We start from the raw sequence: 21881 nt of genomic DNA on the forward strand, positions 1-21881 counted from the left end.
CTGTAAGGGAAGTAAATGGAGCATTATTCCAGGTCGAAATGCAGCTGAGCAGTTCCACGAATGTGCCCTGTGGAGTTCTCAAAACAGGAGCTGTAGAAGGCGTAGTTCCTTGAGCTGTTTTGGAGTCTGAAAATGCAGGTCTGTGGCTCTCAAAACAGCATGAGAAGGGCACGATTTTAAGGACAGATTGTAGGCTGAATATGGAGCTGAGAGATGGCGAGAATCCAGGCCTCATAAGCCCCAGTTTGAAGCATTCTGGAGCAGCAAAATTGAACAGTTTGGAGCAGCTGAGTGGCACGAATTGAAGCAGCATCTTGGACACGATTTGGATCAGCCTGCGTTTTCTAGACTTAGGGGAGGAGGTTGAGCGGTGAGGGCCTGATGGGTTGGACAAGGGCTGAGAGGAAGGAGCTAGGGGAGCGGAGAGAGGGAGCACGATGGGGAACTATGGCCTTTCCATTTGGCTTGACAAGGCCCTGAATTCAGTATAGAAATGCCCCAAGGGCTTTAAGAGTCAACCTCCGTAGCTCTCCTTCAACCCACACCTTCTTTGCAAACATTGTTTGTGGAGGCCCTTTGCTATTGTTACTTTCAGATTCATGCTTTGGGTGATATAAACTAGAGTCTTTCCACCACTGAGATGAAACCTCAGGTAGACTTGCCATTTAAAAAAAGTCTTAATATAAAAAAATGCGTCCTTGAGTCTTCAAAAAATGACGACCTTGCAGATTGCAGTACATTCATTTCAACATGGACTAGTATGGATCTAGCATGTACATACTCCAAAATCAGTGGAGATCGGTATGTCAGCTTAAGACCCAATTATCCTGCTGTATTTTCTTTCAGAAGTTATATATTATCTTTTCTTGTTAAAAAATCCCCTTATCGGTAACATAATCTCAGATGTAAAATGGGCAAGTATTAAAAGATCTTGAATATAGTCTTACGAAGGATAGATTTTATGAATGATGTGCAATTATTGGATAGTATACTGTTCATAACCTGGTGCTCATATGTTCTGTAGAAAGCATTCTCCTATGTGAAAAGGCCCTCTAGATTCTCTCTTATATTAATAAGCCTTGTAATTATCCCCATGAAAAAGACTGTTCAGGATTGTATGGCAAGTGCAATTCCAAAAGCAGCAGCAGAAGCAAGGGCTCTGATAAAAGCAGTTGAAGAACAGTTATGATTGGTCTAGTGCCAGTAATGTAGCCCTTAACAAATCCGAAAATCAGTAAGGTGAATCCAATTGAAACTTTGATTGCTGTATCTGCTTTACTTATCACCATAAGTGTTGCTTTGCTTGCTAAGTATGTCTTCCTTTTGCTTTTCATAAAAGTTTTTGTTTACCTCTTTTGCCTTCTCTTTCATTTTCTCTTTTATTTTCTTTGTAGATTTTTGATCTTTAGAACAACAAAAAATTCTAATTTTGTATGATTGGACTTATTCTAGTCTTACAAAAGTCTTACAAAGGTATATATTTACTTATCACCATGTATAGGAAAAGCAGTATCAAGCCTCCAAAGATAACATCTTGGATCAGGTTTTTCAAAGCCCAATTCAAACCCCTAGTTTACATCATAAAATATCAAAACAATATATAAGCTCAGCTCCCAGCAACCTGGAAGATACCACAAATCTTTCTTCAATTTGAATAGATGGGAGCTGCAACCCAGCTTAAGTATAAAACGTTTCTCCAATAAGCACAAAGTACCCAAAGCAAAGCATATTTATGCTGGATATTTTATGACAAGTAAATATCCCTCACATAAAAGAAAAGCAAATTTTTGCAGATATATTTTGTCACCAATTTGATCACAAAAAGGGTTGTTGACCACATACACAACACATGGCAAGCCTTACATAGTGCCATTGTTTTTTTACAATTAAGCTTAGGGAAAGTGCAGGAGGATATGACTCTACTCACAGGTTCCCTATGGGATGGATAGCTTTTGAAATGATAAGACCACCAAAGAGATGCTATTTCATGTTTATTTTTCCTTTTCCGAAATAGACTTCTATTAAGTATGAAAGAAGCAACCAAGAGAAGAAACTCAAGGCAAATATACATCAGTGGTAAAATACTATTCAAAGAGTCTGAACTAATGAAAAGCACACTGCAGACTCGGTCTTCCTGCATATTCAAATTGCAGATTCGACGTTTCAAGTGTGGACCATTCTAAAGGACAGGTACAAGATCAACAATGCAAATAAAGTCCCCGTCCTCAAGACTGAACTTTGCAACATGGAGATGGACAAGGGGGACTCAATACAAGACCACATCACAAAGATGAAAATAGTAAGGGAACAACTCTCAGCAATTGGTCAACAAACGGATTCATCTCAGATTGCTAAGCTTCGGCCATGGCATGCTCCCTAAGACCTACAAAAGGTTTTGTGACAATACTGATTGCAAAGCAACAGTCAGCACCAATTACATTCAAAAAGCCAGTACCCCTACTCCTATAGGAAGAAGCTCTAGAAAAAAAGTTTGACTGATCCAATGACAAGGCTTTTCTTGTAAAGGGGAAAGGCAGGTTTGCCCCTTGACACTTCAAGTTCCGGTTACATCTTTTGCCTCTCCACCACCTACAGATTAGGAGGGGGCCTCTCTTGTCCCGAACCTCGTCCCTATTGAGGCTTCTCAAGTTCTGGTTCTGGTCGTGACTAGTGATGCTCCCGTCTCTTCTCAAGTTGCAGCCAGAGTTTCTCCAGATCCAGTCTTGAATACAGCCAGTGTTGGTGTCCTTGCAGATCTTCCTATGGTCCGTCCGAGCAGCTGCCTCCCTCAGCTACTCTTCGGTCTCCATTTATTGATAGCGGGAAGGCATTTTCTTTTGCTCTCTTCACCCTTTTTGAGAGGGATTCTACACACCTCGGCGCCAGGCTTATTTCACAAAAACTCTTTTTCTATCTTGGAGGATTTTGGTGATGAGGAATTCATGCCCTTTACTTTTGGTGAGCTAGTTATTGGTATTCCTTTTGACAGGCCATCTCCTTCTTAACTCGTGGGGGCTCTATCTCCTGTGGATTTTCCTCCTCTTTCTAGTTCTTATGGCAAGAGGTCTCTTTCCAGGAGAGGGTTTCTCCACTAGGTCGCATAAGGTGTTTCACCCTGCTTCCTCCCACCGATGAGGATTGTCAGTTGGAACATATAGGGCCTGGGTGGTGTGCCTTATCGCCGCCCACAGGAAGGTGATTCATAATCAGCTCCATCTAAGTGTTGCTAGGGGATCTATTGACATTCTTATCCAAGAACACAAAGTGGATGGTAGAGCTTGTACAAAGTCAAATAAACTACTTCTGGTCATGAGGGGGAGCGGAGAGAGGGAGCATGACAGGGATCTACGGCCAACTTCAATTCGGCTTGACAAGGCATTGAATTCAGTATAGAAATGCCCCAAGGGCTTTAAGAGTCAAACTCTATAGCTCTCCTTCACCCACCCCTTCTTTGCAAACATTGTTTGTGGAGGCCCTTTGCTACTCCGTTACTTTCAGATTCATGCTTTGGGCGGTATAAACTAAAGTCTTTCCACCACTGAGATGAAGCCTCACGTAGACTTGTTGCCATTTTTTTAAAGTCTTAGTATAAAAACTTGCTTCCTTGAGCCTTCAAAAAGTCACCTCCATGAAGACCCTTGCAGATTGCAGTACATTCATCAAGTTTATGGGGGTTATTTCCTTTCAACATGAACTAGTTTGGATCTAGCATGTACATACTTCAAAATCAGTGGAGGATCGGTATGTCAGCTGAAGACCCAATTATCCTGCTGTATTTTTCCTTTCAGAAGCTATATTCACTTTTCTTGTTAAATGGTTAGTATAAAAAGATCTTGAAGATAGTCTTACAAAGGATATCTTTTATAAATGATAATTTTTTTATAGTATACTGTTCCATATGTTCTGTAGAAAGCAATCTCCTATGTGAAAAGGCCCTGTAGCTTCTCTCTTATAGTAATAAGCCTTGTAGTTATCCCCATGAAAAGAGTGTTCAGGATTGTATGGCAAGTGCAATCCCAAAAGCAGCAGCAGAAGCAAGGGCTCCGATAAAAGCAGTTTGAAGAGCACTTATGATTGGTCTAGTGCCAGTAATGTAGCCCTTAACAAATCCAAAAATCAGCAAAGCTAGTAAGGTGAATCCAACTGAAACTTTGAGTGCTGTATCTGCTTTACTTATCACCATGTATGGAAAAAGCGGTATCAAGCCTCCCAAAATGTAAGAAACTGCTATTGTTAAAGCACTTTGCCATGCACGTCTTGGATCAGGTTTTTCCAAGCCCAATTCAAACCTGTAGTTTACATCATAAAATATCAAACAATATACATGCTCAGCTCCCAACAACACGGAAGATACCAAAAAAATTTCTCCAATTTAAATAGATGGGAGCAGCAACCCAGCTTAAGTATAAAACCTTTCTCCAATAAGCACAACGTATCCTTAACTGCCAAAGCAAAGCATATTCATGCTGAACATTTTATGACAAGTAAATATCCCTCACATAAAAGCAAAGCAAGTTTTTGCAGATATATTTTGTCACCAATTTGATCACAAAAAGGGTTGTTGACCACATAAACAACGCATGACAAGCCCTACATAGTCCTATTATTTCCTAGGATACTACGCTTTTCACAGGTTCCCTATAAGATGGATAGCTTTTGAAATGATAAAACCACCAAAGACATGCTATTTCATGTTTTACTTGTCCTTTTTTGAAATAGATTTCTATTAAGGATGAAAGAAATAACCAAGAGAAGAAACTCAAGGCAAAGATACATCAGTTGTAAAATACAACTCAAAGAGTCTAAACTATTGAAAAACTAATAAGAACCAAGACTGTGACTAGAAATTCCATATTGTGCTCATGACGGTCTTAGAAGAGACAGGACGGTCTCTCTACTCTCTCAGAAAAATTGTTCTCCGGGTCAAAGCTGACCTACAAGAATCTTGCACTTGTAGGTGCAGGAGCAAGAGGCGAGTGCAACACAAATGTAGGAGAGCAATGAACTCATTTGTACTTATTTAAAATGAAAGGACATGCACTGGTATTTATACCCACGCACGAGTACATAGAAGAATAATGAAAACTATTCTATGTCCTACATATCCATGTCATTGTACAATGTCCTACGAATCCCTCAATGCATGGGTGAAGTACTCCGGAGACATCTCAGAATTGCCTAGTGTAGATAAAGTACCACATATGTGTTGGAACACGTTCCTGGCATACATATGGTTAGGTGTAGTGCCGGCTCGCTCTCCCATCCTAGTTGTGTATTTGGAACTGGTATGCATTGCGAGGTCCCCATTCGATCCAACGGATTGTGATGGTCTATCCTTAGACCTGTCTGTAACTTCAAGAGCTTCATCTTCAGGTCCTCTTCAGAAATGTTCTTGAAAGCATTCAGCAAAATTAACTCCACAATCACGTTTTCAACAAACCAGCCCCCTTGAGCCTTATCTCGTATTGGAAGAAAATCAATGGAGAGGTGAGGGGAGCCCTATGCAAGGGAGGAGGGAAATGGAGAGTGGAGGGGCCAGGGAGTGCTAGAGGAGAGGAGGGTGATGGAGAGGGGAGGGGACAGAAGCGAGGAAGGGAAGGAGTATGTCCACACAGGGAGGACATGGTGATGGGTGAGGAAATGGCAATATAAGGCAGCAGGGAGAGGAGGGTGCTAGATCAAATGGGGAGGATGGCGATTGAGGGGATGGTGCAAGCATGGGGCTGGAGGAGAACCGAAAGGGGAGGTAAAAAGAAGCTTGGCTAAAAATACAGAGGAGTTGCTAAAAATAGCACAGAAGGAGAGGCAATCACGATGGCTATGGTGAATTGGGGAGAAGGGAAGTGATGTATAGAGAGGGTGAATGTCAGATAGAGGTGAGGGGAAGTGGAGAGAGAGATTTATGTAAGAGAGAGACTATGGAGGGTAGAAAGAGAAAGAAAGTTTATTAAAGTCTTCGGAAGACCGGTACAAACAAGTTGTGGGGGTGGAGCTACTGAACGAGCATCCACACCAATGTAGAATGCAGAATGAAAAAATGCAAAATGATAGTACTAAGTACAACATAGTCATGCCAATGGTCGACTACAAATCAACACCATCATAATCATCATCATCATCATCATCATATCGCCATCAGGACATCAGGGTGGATGAGGCAATGGAGGCATGAAATCGATGATAGAGTGTTGTCGGCTGCTCACGGCTATGATGTCTCCTAGTCATAGATCTGCATCTAGCATGGGCCATAGTAACCCCTATCGGTTGAGCTCCAACTTGGGATGTCTCCAAGTGTAAACGTGGGTGTCTATGTGATATGGCAGAAAGAATTCCATGACAGAGCTCTAAGGAGGGTCTGTTAAGGAAGAAGTCTACTCCTGTCTTCGAGATCGAACTATCCTCTTGCGGTGCCTGACTACCTCATGGATAAAGCCCTCCAAACATCTCTGGTCTGGGTAGGAGAGTAACCGGGACAAAACCCGAAAACTCTCTCTAAAGAGGCAGTAGAAACACCCTCGGATCTCATAGTAAACAGGGCACCTAAAGATGAAGTGCTCCTCCATCTCAACCTCTTGCATGTCACATAATGTGCATATGCGCCTCTCCCTGGGTATGCCCTCTGCTCTGCTGCTCTCAATACGAAGTCTATGTGAAAAGACCCGGAGCTACCCAATAGAGATCCTCAATGAGTGGGGTAGGTCGATCTACTTTTAACCTGGTGGGTCGATGAAACCCTCATCTGTGATGTGCAAGTAGTGATCTCTGTAGAAGCTGAGCTTCATTGAGAGCTCACTCTGTCCCAACTAGGTCCGGAATGTGTGTAGCTGCAAGAGATCCTCACAGATTACTTGGCTGACCTCGTGTGACAGGAGGGGAGAAAACGGAGCATCCATATTATATTGGAAGGGAGGGAGTCTATCCATGTGGAGCCCTAGTCGCTCAAACCATCTCTCAGTGCGTGCATACCAGCATCTCTAGTCCCCCCCTGCTAAAAGTGCCATAGAGGAGGACAAAGCTAGCCAATGTAGTCTGCTGCACCGAGAAGGATAAAGCCCCCAACAAGGGCTCCCATACATCCCCGCTGGGTGGACCAAGGAGTCAAAAAGCAGTCCCTTGGTCCGTGGATTTTGAAAGTGCAAGTGGAAGCACTGTCTCTCTAGTCTGGCCAATGAAGTGTATCCCCTACCAAGGCGGGCTTGCATCACGAGTCTCATAGTAAAGATGGGTTTGGAGAAGACAACCCCAAGATACGTGTATGGCGGACCAAGGAGTCAAAAAGCAGCCCCTTGGTCCGTAGATCCTGAAAGTGCGAGCGGAAGCACTGTCTCTCTAGTCTGGCCAATGAAGCGTATCCCCTACCTAGGCAGGCTTGCATCGCGGGTCTCATAGTGAAGATGGGTTCAAAGAAGACAACTCCAAGATATGTGTATGATGAAACTATCTCAACAAGTGACCCATCAAACATGAACTGCTCCTGGTGCATGACAGCTCGTCTTTGGAGCCCCTTTGCTGAGGGAGACAAAAGTGCCACGTCATCTGCATACACCCCCCCCTAGTATCTGCATCACTGTCTCGAGCTCGTCAATGTAGAGGCCAAACAGGGTAGGTGATAAAGGACACCCTTGTTTGACCCCAATAGTACTCATGATCTCGTCTGTCCACCCTGACCCTGCTCGGACTCTGGCTGAGACTCTCATAAAGTGCCATGACAGCCCAAATAATCTCCTGGTCATAACCCAAATCCTATAGGCGTTGGAGGAGGTGGGCTCTCGAGACCGTGTCCAATGCTTTGGGGAGAGAGAGGGTCTAATGTAAGTGGGTAGAGAGAGTGTGTGAATGTAAGAGAGAGATACAAAATCACCATGCTTAAGTACCCTTGAGCATTACCACCGAAGCTAAGTTCCTCCAAGTCACCTTTTGCATCCACCACCGAACCTAGGGGACTCTACCTCTACTCCTCCCCCCCCTCTCTCTCCCCCCCGCCGGCTTCCCCTCAGCCACTCTTCCTACCTCAACCTTCCTCCTTCCTATCTCTCCCGTTTTTCTCTCCCACGGCAGAGTTTGTGGGTCAGACGGAGCTTTATCATGTTCAAATCAGCCTTTTCACCTCGATTGACCAATGGATTCCCATTCAGCCAATCCTTGACCGCTTCCACTGGCAATGAGACAAGTCATTTTTTGTGAAGACGAGTTGCAGTAGCTCAAAAAGGGCACATAGCTTGAAAGCTCTACTTCTCTCTTCGCCCGCAACTTGGGTCTCACCCTTCCAAGTTATAGGCCAGGGATTGGATGCTCGCAGCTATACCAGAAGACCTCGCACTACATTTCACAAACATTCCTTATTGGGACGAGGCTTCTTCCACGTGAATTTTTATACTCAAGAGTCTATGGCTATAGTGCTTTAGACTAACCCCTTGGCGCCAAGATCCAGGAGGATTTTTCTCTGGCCTTCACCTTGGGTTTGGACCTTGTTGTGGAGGACAATCAGATTACTTCTCTCTTCATCAAATTTATTGGCCTCCCTTAGGTGTACCATTGACTCCTTCCTACCATTGGAGCCACTTTTGGTTTGGTTGTAGAGATCCCCCCCGTCCCGGGCATGCCTTCTTCAGGTTGTAGGTCAGATTGGATGCCGAGAGTTAGGGTCTTGGTTCCTGACCCTAACATCATGGATGAGCATTTTATGCTTCAGCATCTAGATGGCTTGTTCTTTCGTCAAGGAGTCGAGCTTATTGGCAAACATGATCAGTGCAAGATATGCTGTCACCACAATGTAAATATCCTAAGTCAAAGTACAGTTGACCATTTATTTGATCATAATTAAAGAGTTTTATATGTGTTAATTATGGTCAAAGAGTTATTTTAATGGTCAAAGGATTGACTACGGTCAAAGATACTTGACTCTAGTCAAGTAAACCTGACTACGGTCAGGGAGTGTTGACTTCGGTCAACAAGACTTGACATGCGCCAAGAGGGTTAACCCCGGTTAACCAAGATGTGCCAACTTCGGTTGGAGAGACTTGGCTATAATTAAGGCACCTTGACCTTTGGTCAAAGCTCTTTAATTATAATCAAGAGTGTTGACTCCGGTCAACCAGAGAATATATATATATATTTATTTGTATATATATTTGTTTAGATGTGCACGTGTTCAGTGGGGACGCCCACCGTGACTAAGATTAGTCCACAGTGTGTTATTTGCATGCAAAGCGCTAACAATTAATGGGTACCATGGTGGTGCGCTTTAATTAATTGTTGCAGGTACTAGGAAGGATTACTTTTCCTAAGCGTAATGGGAGCCTGACAAGCATCTAGGAGGCGGTTCGTGTGACCGAGAGCTTTGAAGACTCCAGAATGGCCCTTAGTGGCATGTAATAGGACTTAGTTTAGATTCTAGACAAGTGGCATGTTGCCAATTTGAATTGAGCTTGAAGCTCTTGTAAGAAAATGGATTATTCACGTTTTGAAAAGTGTGGAGATTGACCAGATAGCTCTACGCTGAATTTCTGTAACAGTTGTTTTTTCTCTCATGAATAAAGACCTTCGGGGGGGTCTAGCCCGACGATTTGTCCTGGGCCCTAGTGCATCTTCAGAGAGAGGGAGTGAGGGAGAGCTTATGAGAGCATAATTTCTGTCGATTTATGAGTGGTATTGGCTGTCTTTCACGAACGAGTCGGTTGCATTGGTATCAGAGCATGGCTAGACAGCTCTTTGTAGCTGTGACGGTCAAGTACGGGCTCTGTGCAAAAAGAAGCTTCACAGGAAATGGTGTAGCAAGCGTTTATTTTGGGGGCGCAATTCTGAAGTTTGTGAACGCACGATTGGTCGGGTGATAACCGAGGAACACTTATTCCAAAGGCAGGCTGGATAGTAGATTGGAGCTTGGTGTTTCTGCGTCATACGGCCTTTTCAGACAGCTGTAAATTGTGGCGTATATTTGAGATTTCACAAAGCACCAAGCAGAGGTCCCCTGATCGCACGTTACCAGAAGTGGCTTATGGCTATGCTTCTAAGTTCTCAGGTCTTGAAATAGAGGTGTGGGAGGCAGGAACCGCTGCGTGGGGGCTTGAGGAGTTGAAGGACGGATTGTAACACGCTGTTCGCGCGACGAGTAGCGACGAGGTGGCTCCGTCGACCATTTCCTTGTGTAGGGTGCCGGCGTGACGCTGCCAAGGTTTGAAACCTTTGGCTGTTGCTGACGTGGCCAGGGTGCCACCTAGGAGGACAGCTCAGCAGACACGCGGCACACAGGTGACGTGGCGTCCGCATGTGCAGGTGCTGACGTGGTCAGACAGCTCAGCAGACACGTGGCACACAGGTGACGTGGCGTCCGCATGTGCAGGTGCTGACGTGGCAGTACATGTGGCAGCCAGCTCAGCAGATGACGTGGCATGCACGTGTGAGATGACCTGGCGTTCTGACAGGTGACATGGATGCTGACATGGCTGACCAGGGGTTAATCTAACTCAACCTTGGTAGTGGACTGGTTAGAGGTCCAGTTAGTTGACCCAACCAGACCAGTCTGGTCACTGCAACCAGACTGTGACCAGTCCAGTTGGCCCAGTTGCAAACTAACCAGACCAGAACCAGTCAGTCTAGTTAGAGTAACTAGCCAGTTACTCTATCTGGTTACTGCTCTTTTGAAAAAAAAAAAAAAAAAAGAGAGAACAGTTGCAGAGACTGTTTCTGCTAGCAATTTTCACCTGCTTGTCAGACTTTTACTGTCAGAAAAGCAGCACAAAAACAGAGAAAGCAGAGAAAACAGAGAAAGTAGATCTCTACTGTCAGAAAACAGCAGAAAAACAGAGAAATCAGAGATTTGCAGAAAAAGAGTATGCATGCCTTTGAGCAGTAAAAAGAGGGAAAAACAGATGCCTTTTGAAGCCATCTGCAGCAGCCAGAAAAGGGCAATATAGTTGTTGATGCTTTGGTAACTGTGTGGGTATATGCCTTGAACTGACAGCCAATACTGGCATAGATTGTGAATGCAAAACACCTCTTGTTGAGATCTCAGAATATGGATCAATCACCTATCCAGTGGGATTCACAAGATAGGGATGTACATCCAAGACAGAGAAGTGTGCTGCGAACTCAACAAGAATTTGAACAGATGGTACGCACTCGTATACAAGAGATGGAAAATCTCAAAAGGGATCCAAGGGCTCAGCATTTGTTTCAAGCAGAAACTATGCCTAATCCAGTATATGACGTGCCAATGCCAGAGGCACACTCTCGTGTACAGCCTGAGAGAGAGAGATCTCATAGATCTCATAGGAGACGGTCCCATAGTAAAAAGAGATCGAGGCATCATCACCGATCTCCTAGTCCATCATTGTCTACCTCGAGTTCGACTTCTGTGTCTTCTTCTTCCTTATCAGATAAACCATCCAGGAAAAGAAGGAAACACAAGAAGTCTGGGAAGAGAAAGTCTTCCAAAGCGACCAAGGAATTTAAAGAGGGAGGAAAATTTGTCAAGTTTATGACCTACAATGGACAGTATGGTCATACAGACAAAGCATTGCAGTTTATCAGACAGTTTGATGCTGCATTCGGTACAGAAAAATTTTCAGAATCCTCCAAGTTAAGAATGGTCAGTTTACACTTGACAGCAACGGCTAGTGCATGGTGGAGTGCACAGACCACAGATGGGTCAGCCCCAAGGAAGTGGAAGGACTTCAAGAAAGCCTTCTACCAGCAGTTTATGCCTAAACAGTTTAGAGACCATGTTCTTCAAGACTGGGACAGCTTGCACATGGATGCAGGAGATACAGTGGATGGGTACAACCAAAAGTTTTGGGATGCTTATTTGCAGGTTGCACCTTTCAAAAAGATCTCCAAAGGCACCCAAATGAGGAAGTACAGAGCAGGTCTCACTCCAAGAATTCAGGCAGTAGTGAATGCTTTGGGGGCAAAGAATATTCAAGATCTTATGCATTCAGCTTCAGTAGCGAGTCTTGTGCCGCTACAAGATCCATCTACAGTGCCATCCTTGCATGCAGGACGTGCTGATAAAAAGAAAACTGATTTTCCAAAATCAGAAAAGAAAGAGTACCCCAAGACTGAAAAGAAAGGGTTTCAGCCTCAGAAGCCGAGGGGTACTCAGTTTTCAAAGACTTATAAGGGCAAATCTCTATTTACCCGTGAACAGATAGTGGAATTCCGTAGAGATGGGAAATGCTTCAGGTGTGGTAAAGAGGGGCATGTGGCTGCCCAGTGCCCAGAAAAGCCTTCAACTTCGAAGGGAAAAGAGGCAGAGAAGCCACGAGGACCGCAAAAGCGAATGGCGAGGGGAATTCCTGACATACTGGGTCATGCTTTGAACCCAGAAGAACGAGAATTGCTGCTATCATGGGGCAAAGTTAGAGACCAGCAAGCGCTAATTTTATTTGATCCAGGGGCTACTGATAATTTCATATCAGAGGATCTAGCCCTGAGGCTGGGAATAAAGACGGAAGAGTTAGGCAGGGCTTTGGATGCCGATCAAATGTTTGGTGGGAATCCTGTGCCAGTTACTCCCTTGATAGGGAAGCTCCGTCTTCATGTTTAGAGTTATGTGGATCAGGAAGACTTCTTCATTTCTCCATTGAAACATTATGATGTAGTTTTGGGGATGCCTTGGTTTCACCGCAAGGCAGTGAAGTTGACTCTTCCTGAAAGAGCGCTGGAGTTTGTGCATAGGGGAAAAAATCAGCGTTCAATTGCCAGGAATAAAGGGGACACTATCCCCATTGTATCTGATGTTTCATGCAGTAAAGCAATAAAGTCTGCAATTTCTGCGTACATGGTTTTTGTAAAAGAAAAAGAGAATGATATGCATGCTGAAATGAATGATGCAGACAAAGATAAGTTTCAGTTTCTTGTAAACTTTAAAGATTGCTTTTCTGATGTTTTGCCAGGGGAGTTACCCCCAGAGAGACCAGAAGATCATCAGATAGAGTTAATGCCTGATAGTGAGCCACCAAACAGACCCCCTTATAGAGTCAGTGCGACTCAGAGAGAGGAGATTATGGCTCAGGTACAGGACTTGCTGTCCAAAGGGTTGATTCAGCCCAGCTCGTCTCCTTTTTGTTCCCTTGTACTATTAGTACAGAAGACATGGTTCATTCCGTATGTGCGTTGATTATCGCGCACTGAACAAAATGACCATCAAGAATAGATTCCCTATTCCGCGCATTGATGATGTCCTGGATCAGTTAAATGGAGCTTCAGTTTTCAGCAAGATAGACTTAAAGAGTGGCTACCACCAAGTGAGGATACAACCTCAGGATGTGCACAAGACAGCATTGCGCACTACATTCGGGTTGTATGAATACTTAGTGATGCCTTTTGGGTTGACAAATGCTCCAGCCACATTCAATAGAATGATGGATCGCATCTTCCGGAAGTACATGCATTTTACGGGTACTTTCTTTGATGATATCTTAGTTTTTTCTAAGACAGAGGAAGAGCACAGAGAACATCTTGCTATAGTGTTTCAAGAGCTGAGAAATCATCAGCTCTATGCAAACAGCAAGAAAAGTGAGTTCTTCTTGGAAGAAATCCACTATCTAGGGCATATAATATCCAAGAATGGGATACTAATGGATCCAGCGAAGATCCGTGCCATTCAGGAATGGCCAGAGCTGAAAACTGTGCATGAAGTTCGAAGTTTCTTAGGCCTGTGTTCTTACTACAGAAGGTTTATCAGACATTTTGCTGATATCACAGCTCCATTACATGACCTTACTAAGAAAAATGCAGCCTTCACATGGGGATTATCATAGAAGAAAGCATTCAATACACTCAAGGAGAAGTTGACTACAGAGCCTATTCTGGTAGTCCCGGATCTTTATCAGTCTTTTGATGTTGATTGCGATGCTTGTGGAGAATGTGTTGGGGCTGCATTGCATCAGATTGGTCATGTAGTAGCCTATGAAAGCAGGCGACTTCGGGATGCGGAAAGATATTTAGGAATCTATGAGAAAGAGTTATTGGCTGTAATTCATGCCATCCATACATGGAAACACTATCTTTTGGGTGCAGATTTTACTGTCAAAACAGATCACCAAAGTCTGAGATACTTTTTGACTCAGACCAAGCTTTCCGAGAAGCATATGAAATGGGCAAACATGCTGTCAATGTATCATTTTCAGATTGTCCATACTCCAGGAATTCGGAACAGAGTGGCAGATGCCTTGTCCCGAAGACCCCAGGTCAATAATGTAACTATTGGTTATCATCAAGACCTGGAAGGTATGAGGGAGCAATATGCTCATGATTCTGATTTTGGTGAAATTTTACAGCAAATGCAAGAGGGGCAATCCACCAGTCACTATTCCCTGAAAGATGGGTATTTAATGAAAGATGATTGCCTATGCATCACCCAGGAGATGAGGAAAAAGATTTTGGGGGAATGCCATGCACCTCCCTATGCTGGACATAGAGGAATTACAGCAACAACTCTAGCACTAGAGAGGTATTTCTTTTGGCCAGGAATGCGGAAAGATATACATCAGTTTGTTACTGAATGCCTTACGTGTCAGAAAATGAAGTATGATAGACGGAAGGCACCTGGCCTACTTATGCCTCTTCCCGTGCCTCAGGCACCATGGGAAAGTATTACAATGGACTTTATTTTTGATTTGCCGAGATCAAAGTCGGGGAATGATGGGATTTGGACTATCATAGATAGATTCAGCAAGCAAGCTCATTTCATTCCGGTTCGCAAAACCATAAAGGCAGATCATATGGCTAAGCTGTTCATGGCACAAATTTTTAAACATCATGGTATGCCTAAGTCCATTGTTAGTGATCGAGATCCCAGAATGACCAGTCTATTCTGGAGAGCTTTATTTGATAACATGGGGACGAATCTGAATTTTTCTTCTTCTTTCCATCCCCAAACAGATGGTCAAAGTGAAGTAGCAAATTCTACAATTTTGGATATGCTGAAATGCTACGTGGGTGACCAAAGTTCAGACTGGGAAAAGTACCTACCGTTAGTAGAGTTTGCTTACAATAATACAATACATAGCTCTACAGGGAAAGCCCCTTTTGAAGTCATATATGGGAAGGTGATTTTGCCACCTATATTGAGGACCAAAGATGAAATATTTGCAGCTGATCAGTTTGTGAGAGACCTCCAGACAGCTTACAGCCAAGTCCGGACAGCAATTGAAAGGTCTCAAGAGAAACATAAAAGAGCTGCAGATAAGCATAGGAGACAATTAGATCTCAAGGAAGGGGATTGGGTACTTTTGAGGTTTGAAAAAGCTAGGCTCCGCAAGTTTAAAGGCAAACAGAAAGTGTATGCAAAGTTATCTCCCAGATACTATGGCCCTTTCAGGGTTACAGAAAGAATAAATGAGGTTGCATACAGATTAGCATTGCCAGAGCATTGGAGGATTCACAATGCATTCCATGTGAGTCTTCTAAAGAAATTTCAGGGACCAGAGCCTACAGAACCAGTATCAGAAGATCCACCAGAAGTGGATGAGCTGGAGGAAGTCCTTCAGCCAGAGCAAATTGTGTACCATATTGTACGTAAAGGCCCTCAGGGTAAGGAGTTTTACAGGTATCTTGTAAAATTCAAGAATTATACAGCATTAGATGCCAAGTGGATGGACGAAGACATGCTATCCGATCATCCACAACTTTTGGATGTTTACAAGGAAGCTTTTTAGTTGAGGTCAACTGAATAGAAGCCGAGGGGATGTCACCACAATGTAAATATCCTAAGTCAAAGTACAGTTGACCATTTATTTGATCATAATTAAAGAGTTTTATATGTGTTAATTATGGTCAAAGAGTTATTTTAATGGTCAAAGGATTGACTACGGTCAAAGATACTTGACTCTAGTTAAGTAAACCTGACTGCGGTCAGGGAGTGTTGACTTCGGTCAACAAGACTTGGCATGCGCCAAGAGGGTTAACCCCGGTTAACCAAGATGTGCCAACTTCGGTTGGAGAGACTTGGCTATAATTAAGGCACCTTGACCTTTGGTCAAAGCTCTTTAATTATAATCAAGAGTGTTGACTCCGGTCAACCAGAGAATATATATATATATTTATTTGTATATATATTTGTTTAGATGTGCACATGTGTTCAGTGGGGACGCCCACCGTGACTAAGATTAGTCCACAGTGTGTTATTTGCATGCAAAGCGCTAACAATTAATGGGTACCATGGTGGTGCGCTTTAATTAATTGTTGCAGGTACTAGGAAGGATTATTTTTCCTAAGCGTAATGGGAGCCTGACAAGCATCTAGGAGGCGGTTCGTGTGACCGAGAGCTTTGAAGACTCCAGAATGGCCCTTAGTGGCATGTAATAGGACTTAGTTTAGATTCTAGACAAGTGGCATGTTGCCAATTTGAATTGAGCTTGAAGCTCTTGTAAGAAAATGGATTATTCACGTTTTGAAAAGTGTGGAGATTGACCAGATAGCTCTACGCTGAATTTCTGTAACAGTTTTTTTTTCTCTGATGAATAAAGACCTTCGGGGGGGTCCAGCCCGACGATTTGTCCTGGGCCCTAGTGCATCTTCAGAGAGAGGGAGTGAGGGAGAGCTTATGAGAGCATAATTTCTGTCGATTTATGAGTGGTATTGGCTGTCTTTCACGAACGAGTCCGTTGCATATGCAGAACCCTTGGACACTTAGCTACAGATTGCAGGAAGAAGAAAAAACTGGTGCCGCTCCTCCTCGTACCGCTCCCTCGGCACCCATTTCTCACCCTGCACGTTCGACGTGCACTACTAGACCAATTCCAGTGTCTTACCTAGCACAAGTAGCGCATCATGGTTTGCATCTACCCCCCCGCCCCCCCCCCCCCCCGCCCCCCCCCCCCCCCAATGGGTATCGGCTAGGGTTATTTATCCTTCTTCTTTTTCAAAGGAGAACAACACTCGTGCCCTCGATCCTCCACAGATTTGAGCGGTTTTAGTTGTGGATACAGAGGTCCCAACACGTGTTCCACCTCAAAAGTAGGTTGAGTTTCTCCCAGAAGGAAAGTAGGGGAAAAGTGATAAGTCCGAGCTCCTGCACCTGGCTGCTCCTGCTGGCCCCTCCTGCCATCTCCTCCTTCATGCAGCCCCTTCCACCTCCTCCGCCTCGCTCCCCCCCTTCCCTCGACCTCCTTCGCTACCTCTCCACCCTCCCCTTCTCGCCTACCCTCCCCGCCTTGTCTCCCCATGCTGCCCCTCCTGCCTCCCCTCTCCGCTTCCCTGCTCCCCCTCCTCCTCCCCTCCCCGCTTCTCCTCCTGCCTCCCCCGTTGTCACTTCCCGCCTCCTTCCGCCGCCTCTACCACCTCCCCCCTCTGCCTTCTCCGCCTCTTGCCACCTCCTGCCGCCCCCACCTCCTCCCCCCTCCGCCTCCTCCTCTCCTCCTCCCCGCTGGCTTCCTTCTCTTGCCTCCTGCCCCCGCCTTCTCTTCCTCCTCGCCTTCTCGTCCCCCCTCCCTCCTCCTCTGCCGTCCTTCCTCCTTGCCTTCCTCTTTCCTCTTCCGTCCTTACCCCCCCTCACTCTGCCTCGTCTCTGCCTCCCCCTCTGACTCTTTTCTCCCCTTTCTCTTCTTCCCCCCTGCAGCGGGAGCATTTGCGCTTGTTAAAGTGAAACAAAACCTTGGTGGTGACCCTTGGTCTGGCCAGAGGGGCTCTATGGCAGCACCCTCGAATCCCACGGCTGTTAAGGTTCTTCTTTCCCCAATTGACAAGCAACAGGTACAGCAGGCAATTCAGTCCCTCCAGGACAAGGCGCTTGTGGACAGAATTGTGGGCCTCACGCCTACACGGAGATAGGTGTGAGAGTGGATCTAGGTGAGCTTGGCATTAGAAGGAGACCATCTATGGACGAGGCGTTTTTCTCATCTAGTTGAGCTCCCCCGACACTGCCTCAACACTTTTGGAGCAGAGTCCCATCCTCCTCGGCCCACATCTTGTTTACCTCTTTCCTTGGTATCATGGGTTTACAGTGGAGGACATGGATACGACACCATGTTCCACGTTTCTCGATTACACTTCACTTCCCAGGGCTCCCCAAGGAGTATCGAGCCATCCTCCCTTCCATTGGTCGGGCATTTGGCACAGTGCTCGAGTCCCTGCCAGAGTCGGCCGCCTCAGTTTCAGCAGATGATGGAGTCCCCAAGATCAGACTGGTGATTGAGAGCCCAGAGTCCCTCCTAGAGTTGATCCTTCTCGAGACCCTTGAAGGGGGCACACTTCACCAGAGGGTGGAGATCTCTGGGTTACCAGGCCAGTGTCTTCGGTACAGACAGATGGGTCACCTCGCTAGAGATTGTCCCCATGGCCTCTCTCATGCGCCTCCCCCCCCCAACTCCGCAGAGTAGACGGAGTCAGCAGGCCCAAGCCTAGCAGCCTCTCAGGCAAGAGCAACAGGAGTCTCAGACCCCTTGGGTTACCCCCTCAGAAGGGGACTAGACCCAAGTTCAAAAGAAAAAGAAAACAAGCAAGCAGGCCCGCAAGCGCCGCAGGCAGAGGGCCAATCACAGAGAAAGGGACAAGATTGACCGAGAGGCCCCAAAGGAGAAACAGTAGGAGCCACCTCCTCCAACAACAGGGGCCACTGCCCATCCAGACGGTCCTCCAGCTTCGGAGGTTTAGCCTCTAAATCCACCCTTGCAGCAGTAGCGAGCCCCAGGAGCTCCAGATGCAGCGATGGTGGAGGCCGCAGACGCTAGCCTGATGGGGGCCGTGGAGGAGCCGATCCAGAGCCCCGACGAGTCTAATCAGCAGGGGGGCCTTGTGGTCCTTGTCTCTCCTCCTCCCCCTCCTCCCCCTCTGCTCCCAAACCCTTCCTCCTCTTCCTCCTTACTTCCCCCTCTCCCTCCAAGGTTCCCCCCGTCCCCTCCCCCCCTCTCAACCCCCCCTCCTATAGTCACTCTCACCACCCGCCCCCCTCCCTCTATCCCCTGCGTCCCTACCGCTCCCTCTCATGCTGCCCCCCTCTCCACTTCAGCAGCAGGTTCTTCTGCTTCAACACCCCTACCAGCTGGCATGGGAACGATGACACCCCCTTCTGCTTCCTCATCACAGCAGCAGGTCCGTTCAGGGAGGGATCCTGAGGGACGAGGCTGTTCGTCTTCCCAGTGAGCGGCTCCCGACCTCCAGCTTGGGCGTCCCTTACCGTGGGACTTCTGGAGGTTAGGACCCTGGAACTATCTGAAAATTCCGGACTCTTATCCTCTACCATTGGAGGTAACACTCATGGTCCTTCAGTCCCACAAGGGGGGTTTGATCAATGCAGTGGGATCTCCGACACACCCCGTTTGGAGATTTCTGTTTGCCTCCACAGGGTTGGAGAAATGGTCCCCAGAGGTGTCCGATGCTATTTTGGGGAATCAGATTACACTCATGATGGATGGGACCACATGGACTAGACCTTTGGTACGCCCATGGTGCCGGGGTGAACTTTCAGTTGAGCTTCACGCGCGAAGAGCCGGTGTGTGGTTTGGCGACAGGAGTTATCAGATTGCCGCTGTGTGGATAAAAATGTAAAATTGTTTCACTTGTTGCATGCTGATGGGCAGGTGCATATCTAGATACATAGCTAGTTGGTGGTGGCTTTAAGCTATGGACACTCTCATAAGAGACTCCACACTAATGATATACTTTCTTGAGATGATAGATACTTCTACGGGGACTTTTAGGAAATGATGAAGTGCAGTAGTGTAGGTACACCAGACAATCCAGAGCATGGTATCCATTGTTACGGTGTTGGTTGGTTGAGTATTCATTTGGGCATGTGTGGTTGTAGTCTCGTTGTAATGTCATATGGACATTGATGTATGAATGAGGGTGAAGTATGTGATGCCATGTGTGGCATGCATGCATTAAATGCTTGCTTGAAGGTTATGTGCAAAGGTGGTGTGCCTAAGGTTGGAATATGTGCTTTAAGTGCCTTGGTCTAAGCTTTGTGGGAATCCTTGGGAGTGGTAAAAAGGCAGCATGAGGTGGCTAATCAAGGATGATGTGGCTGGGATTGAGAAAAGCATGCATGCATGCTACGTAAATGAGGAAAGGATGCTTCTCGTCGACGAGCTGGTAGGTGCACGAGATGACAACAACTAAGAGAAGCTGGTAGTGGGGAATGTTGATGGCGGGTGGAAGCACCTTGGAAGAGGGAGTGCATATACCATGAAAGAAGGAGAAGCTGTGGATGGCGATGCTTTCCAACGAGCTGTTGCTTTACTGTGAGCCCTGGGGAGGAGAGGTCATAGGCACGGGGTTGGTGAAGGCAGTCTAAGTAGAGTATGTGGGGGTATCCGGCTTGGAGGTCGACTATTGTTTGGAGGTGAAAAGCTACTTGGTTGCCTATGGGGACGACTAGAGAAAAGGAGAAGCCATCGATGGTGATATGAGAGGTTGTGCATAAGCGGCAGGCCAAACAACAATCACATGAAGGCCAACGACGTGACGGGTTGTGAATTTTCGACTGCAGTAGCTTGGGATGTATGGGCTCCAGGTGCTCTGTGATGACGAGCTCTGTGGCGTGGTTGGCGCTTACTGAAGTCCTCTAGGAGTCTTGGCTGTGTAGATGATGGTGCGGGCTGAGAAGAGGATTCTGGGCAACGGATGAACAAGAAGCACCGTGGGTTTCTTGGCTATGAGAAGTGTAGTCACTATGGAGGCTCAGGGAGTATCTTGGGCGGCAGGGAACTGAACAGAGGACGCTGAAAGGAGGGACACATTTTTTGACGAAGGCTTCTGGGGATGGAGAGCAGCTGGAGGCAGAATATCATCATGTAATGGGAGTTTGGGCAGCAGAACCGAGAGCTCTATGATGTAGAGGAGAAGTTGCATGGCTGCAATACGCATGTAAACTTGTGTGATTGTGAGGCAATAGCTCTGCATAGTGATGAGGTGTTTGAAGAAAACCAGCTTCTGTATCAATTCAAAGCACGATTGTGCGGTTGAAGGTTATGTGCAAAGCATATCTAGTGCTCGTTGTAGAACTAGGGAAGAGGCCTTGGTTGAGGTAATAGGACTATGGACTGCAGAGTGGATAAGGAATTTTTATGCTTTTAATAGAGGAGGCCATAATGCATTAGAGCAAGGCGGATGGTGTCTTGCCTTTACATTGAGTTTATTGTAATTCTCTAAGGCAGTGAGATGCTGATAGAAGGTATCTGAGTCCTTATGGGCAGTGGTGTGTGAGTGGAAGGGAAACTGCAGTTATGGATGATCGTGTGAAGGAGATGGACTGCATCATTTCTAGTGATGGATTGATAATGTTGGGGAAGGTAAAATAAGATTTTTGGCCGTGGGTGTCACTACTATATAAGGTGGGTATAGAGTGAGCAAGAGAATAGCTATGAGGTAGCTATTATAGCTTGAAGGCAGAGATGAGCAAGAATGGCGGGTTGCATCATTTCTAGTGTTTGTTGATGAACTGGGGGAAGATATAATAAAATTTCTGACTGTGGCCATCTTGTGGATTGATGTCTTGAAAAGTTATGAAGTAAGTCTTCATGTGGGTTGTGGGTTGGATGCATTTTGAAGCTGATCTACTCCTCCCCCCCCTCTCTCTCCCCCCCGTCGGCTTCCCCTCAGCCACTCTCCCTACCTCAACCTTCCTCCTTTCTATCTCTCCCCTTTTCCTCTCCCCCAACAAAGTTTTTGGGTCAGACGGAGCTTTATCATGTTCAAATCAGCCTTTTCGCCTCGATTGACCAATGGATTCCCATTCAGCCAATCCTTGACTGCTTCCACTGGCTGTGAGACAAGTCATTTTTTCTGAAGACAAGTTGCAGTAGCTCAAAAAGGACATAAAGCTTGAAAGCTCTACTTCTCTCTTCGCCCGCAACTTTGGGTCTCACCCTTCCAAGTTATAGGCCAGGGATTGGATGCTCGCAGCTATACCAGAAGACCTCGCACTACATTTCACA

The 21881-nt window shown here is 45.9% G+C and overlaps 1 protein-coding gene across 1 annotated transcript in view; it reads right to left on the minus strand.

Annotated features, from left to right (window-relative positions):
- Positions 1-3991: 3991 nt before the first annotated feature.
- Positions 3992-21881, minus strand: part of LOC147896091 (vacuolar iron transporter 2-like) — a 45712-nt gene continuing 27822 nt past the window's right edge. The window contains exon 4 of the mRNA XM_087382937.1: positions 3992-4289. Coding sequence (XP_087239063.1) covers positions 3992-4289 — 298 coding nt within the window. The remainder of the gene's footprint in view (positions 4290-21881) is intronic.

This window comes from Dipteris shenzhenensis, chromosome 12 (genome assembly GCF_047967505.1).
Source record: "Dipteris shenzhenensis isolate YYH24624 ecotype China chromosome 12, Dip_SZ_1.0, whole genome shotgun sequence".
Lineage (NCBI taxonomy): Eukaryota > Viridiplantae > Streptophyta > Polypodiopsida > Gleicheniales > Dipteridaceae > Dipteris > Dipteris shenzhenensis.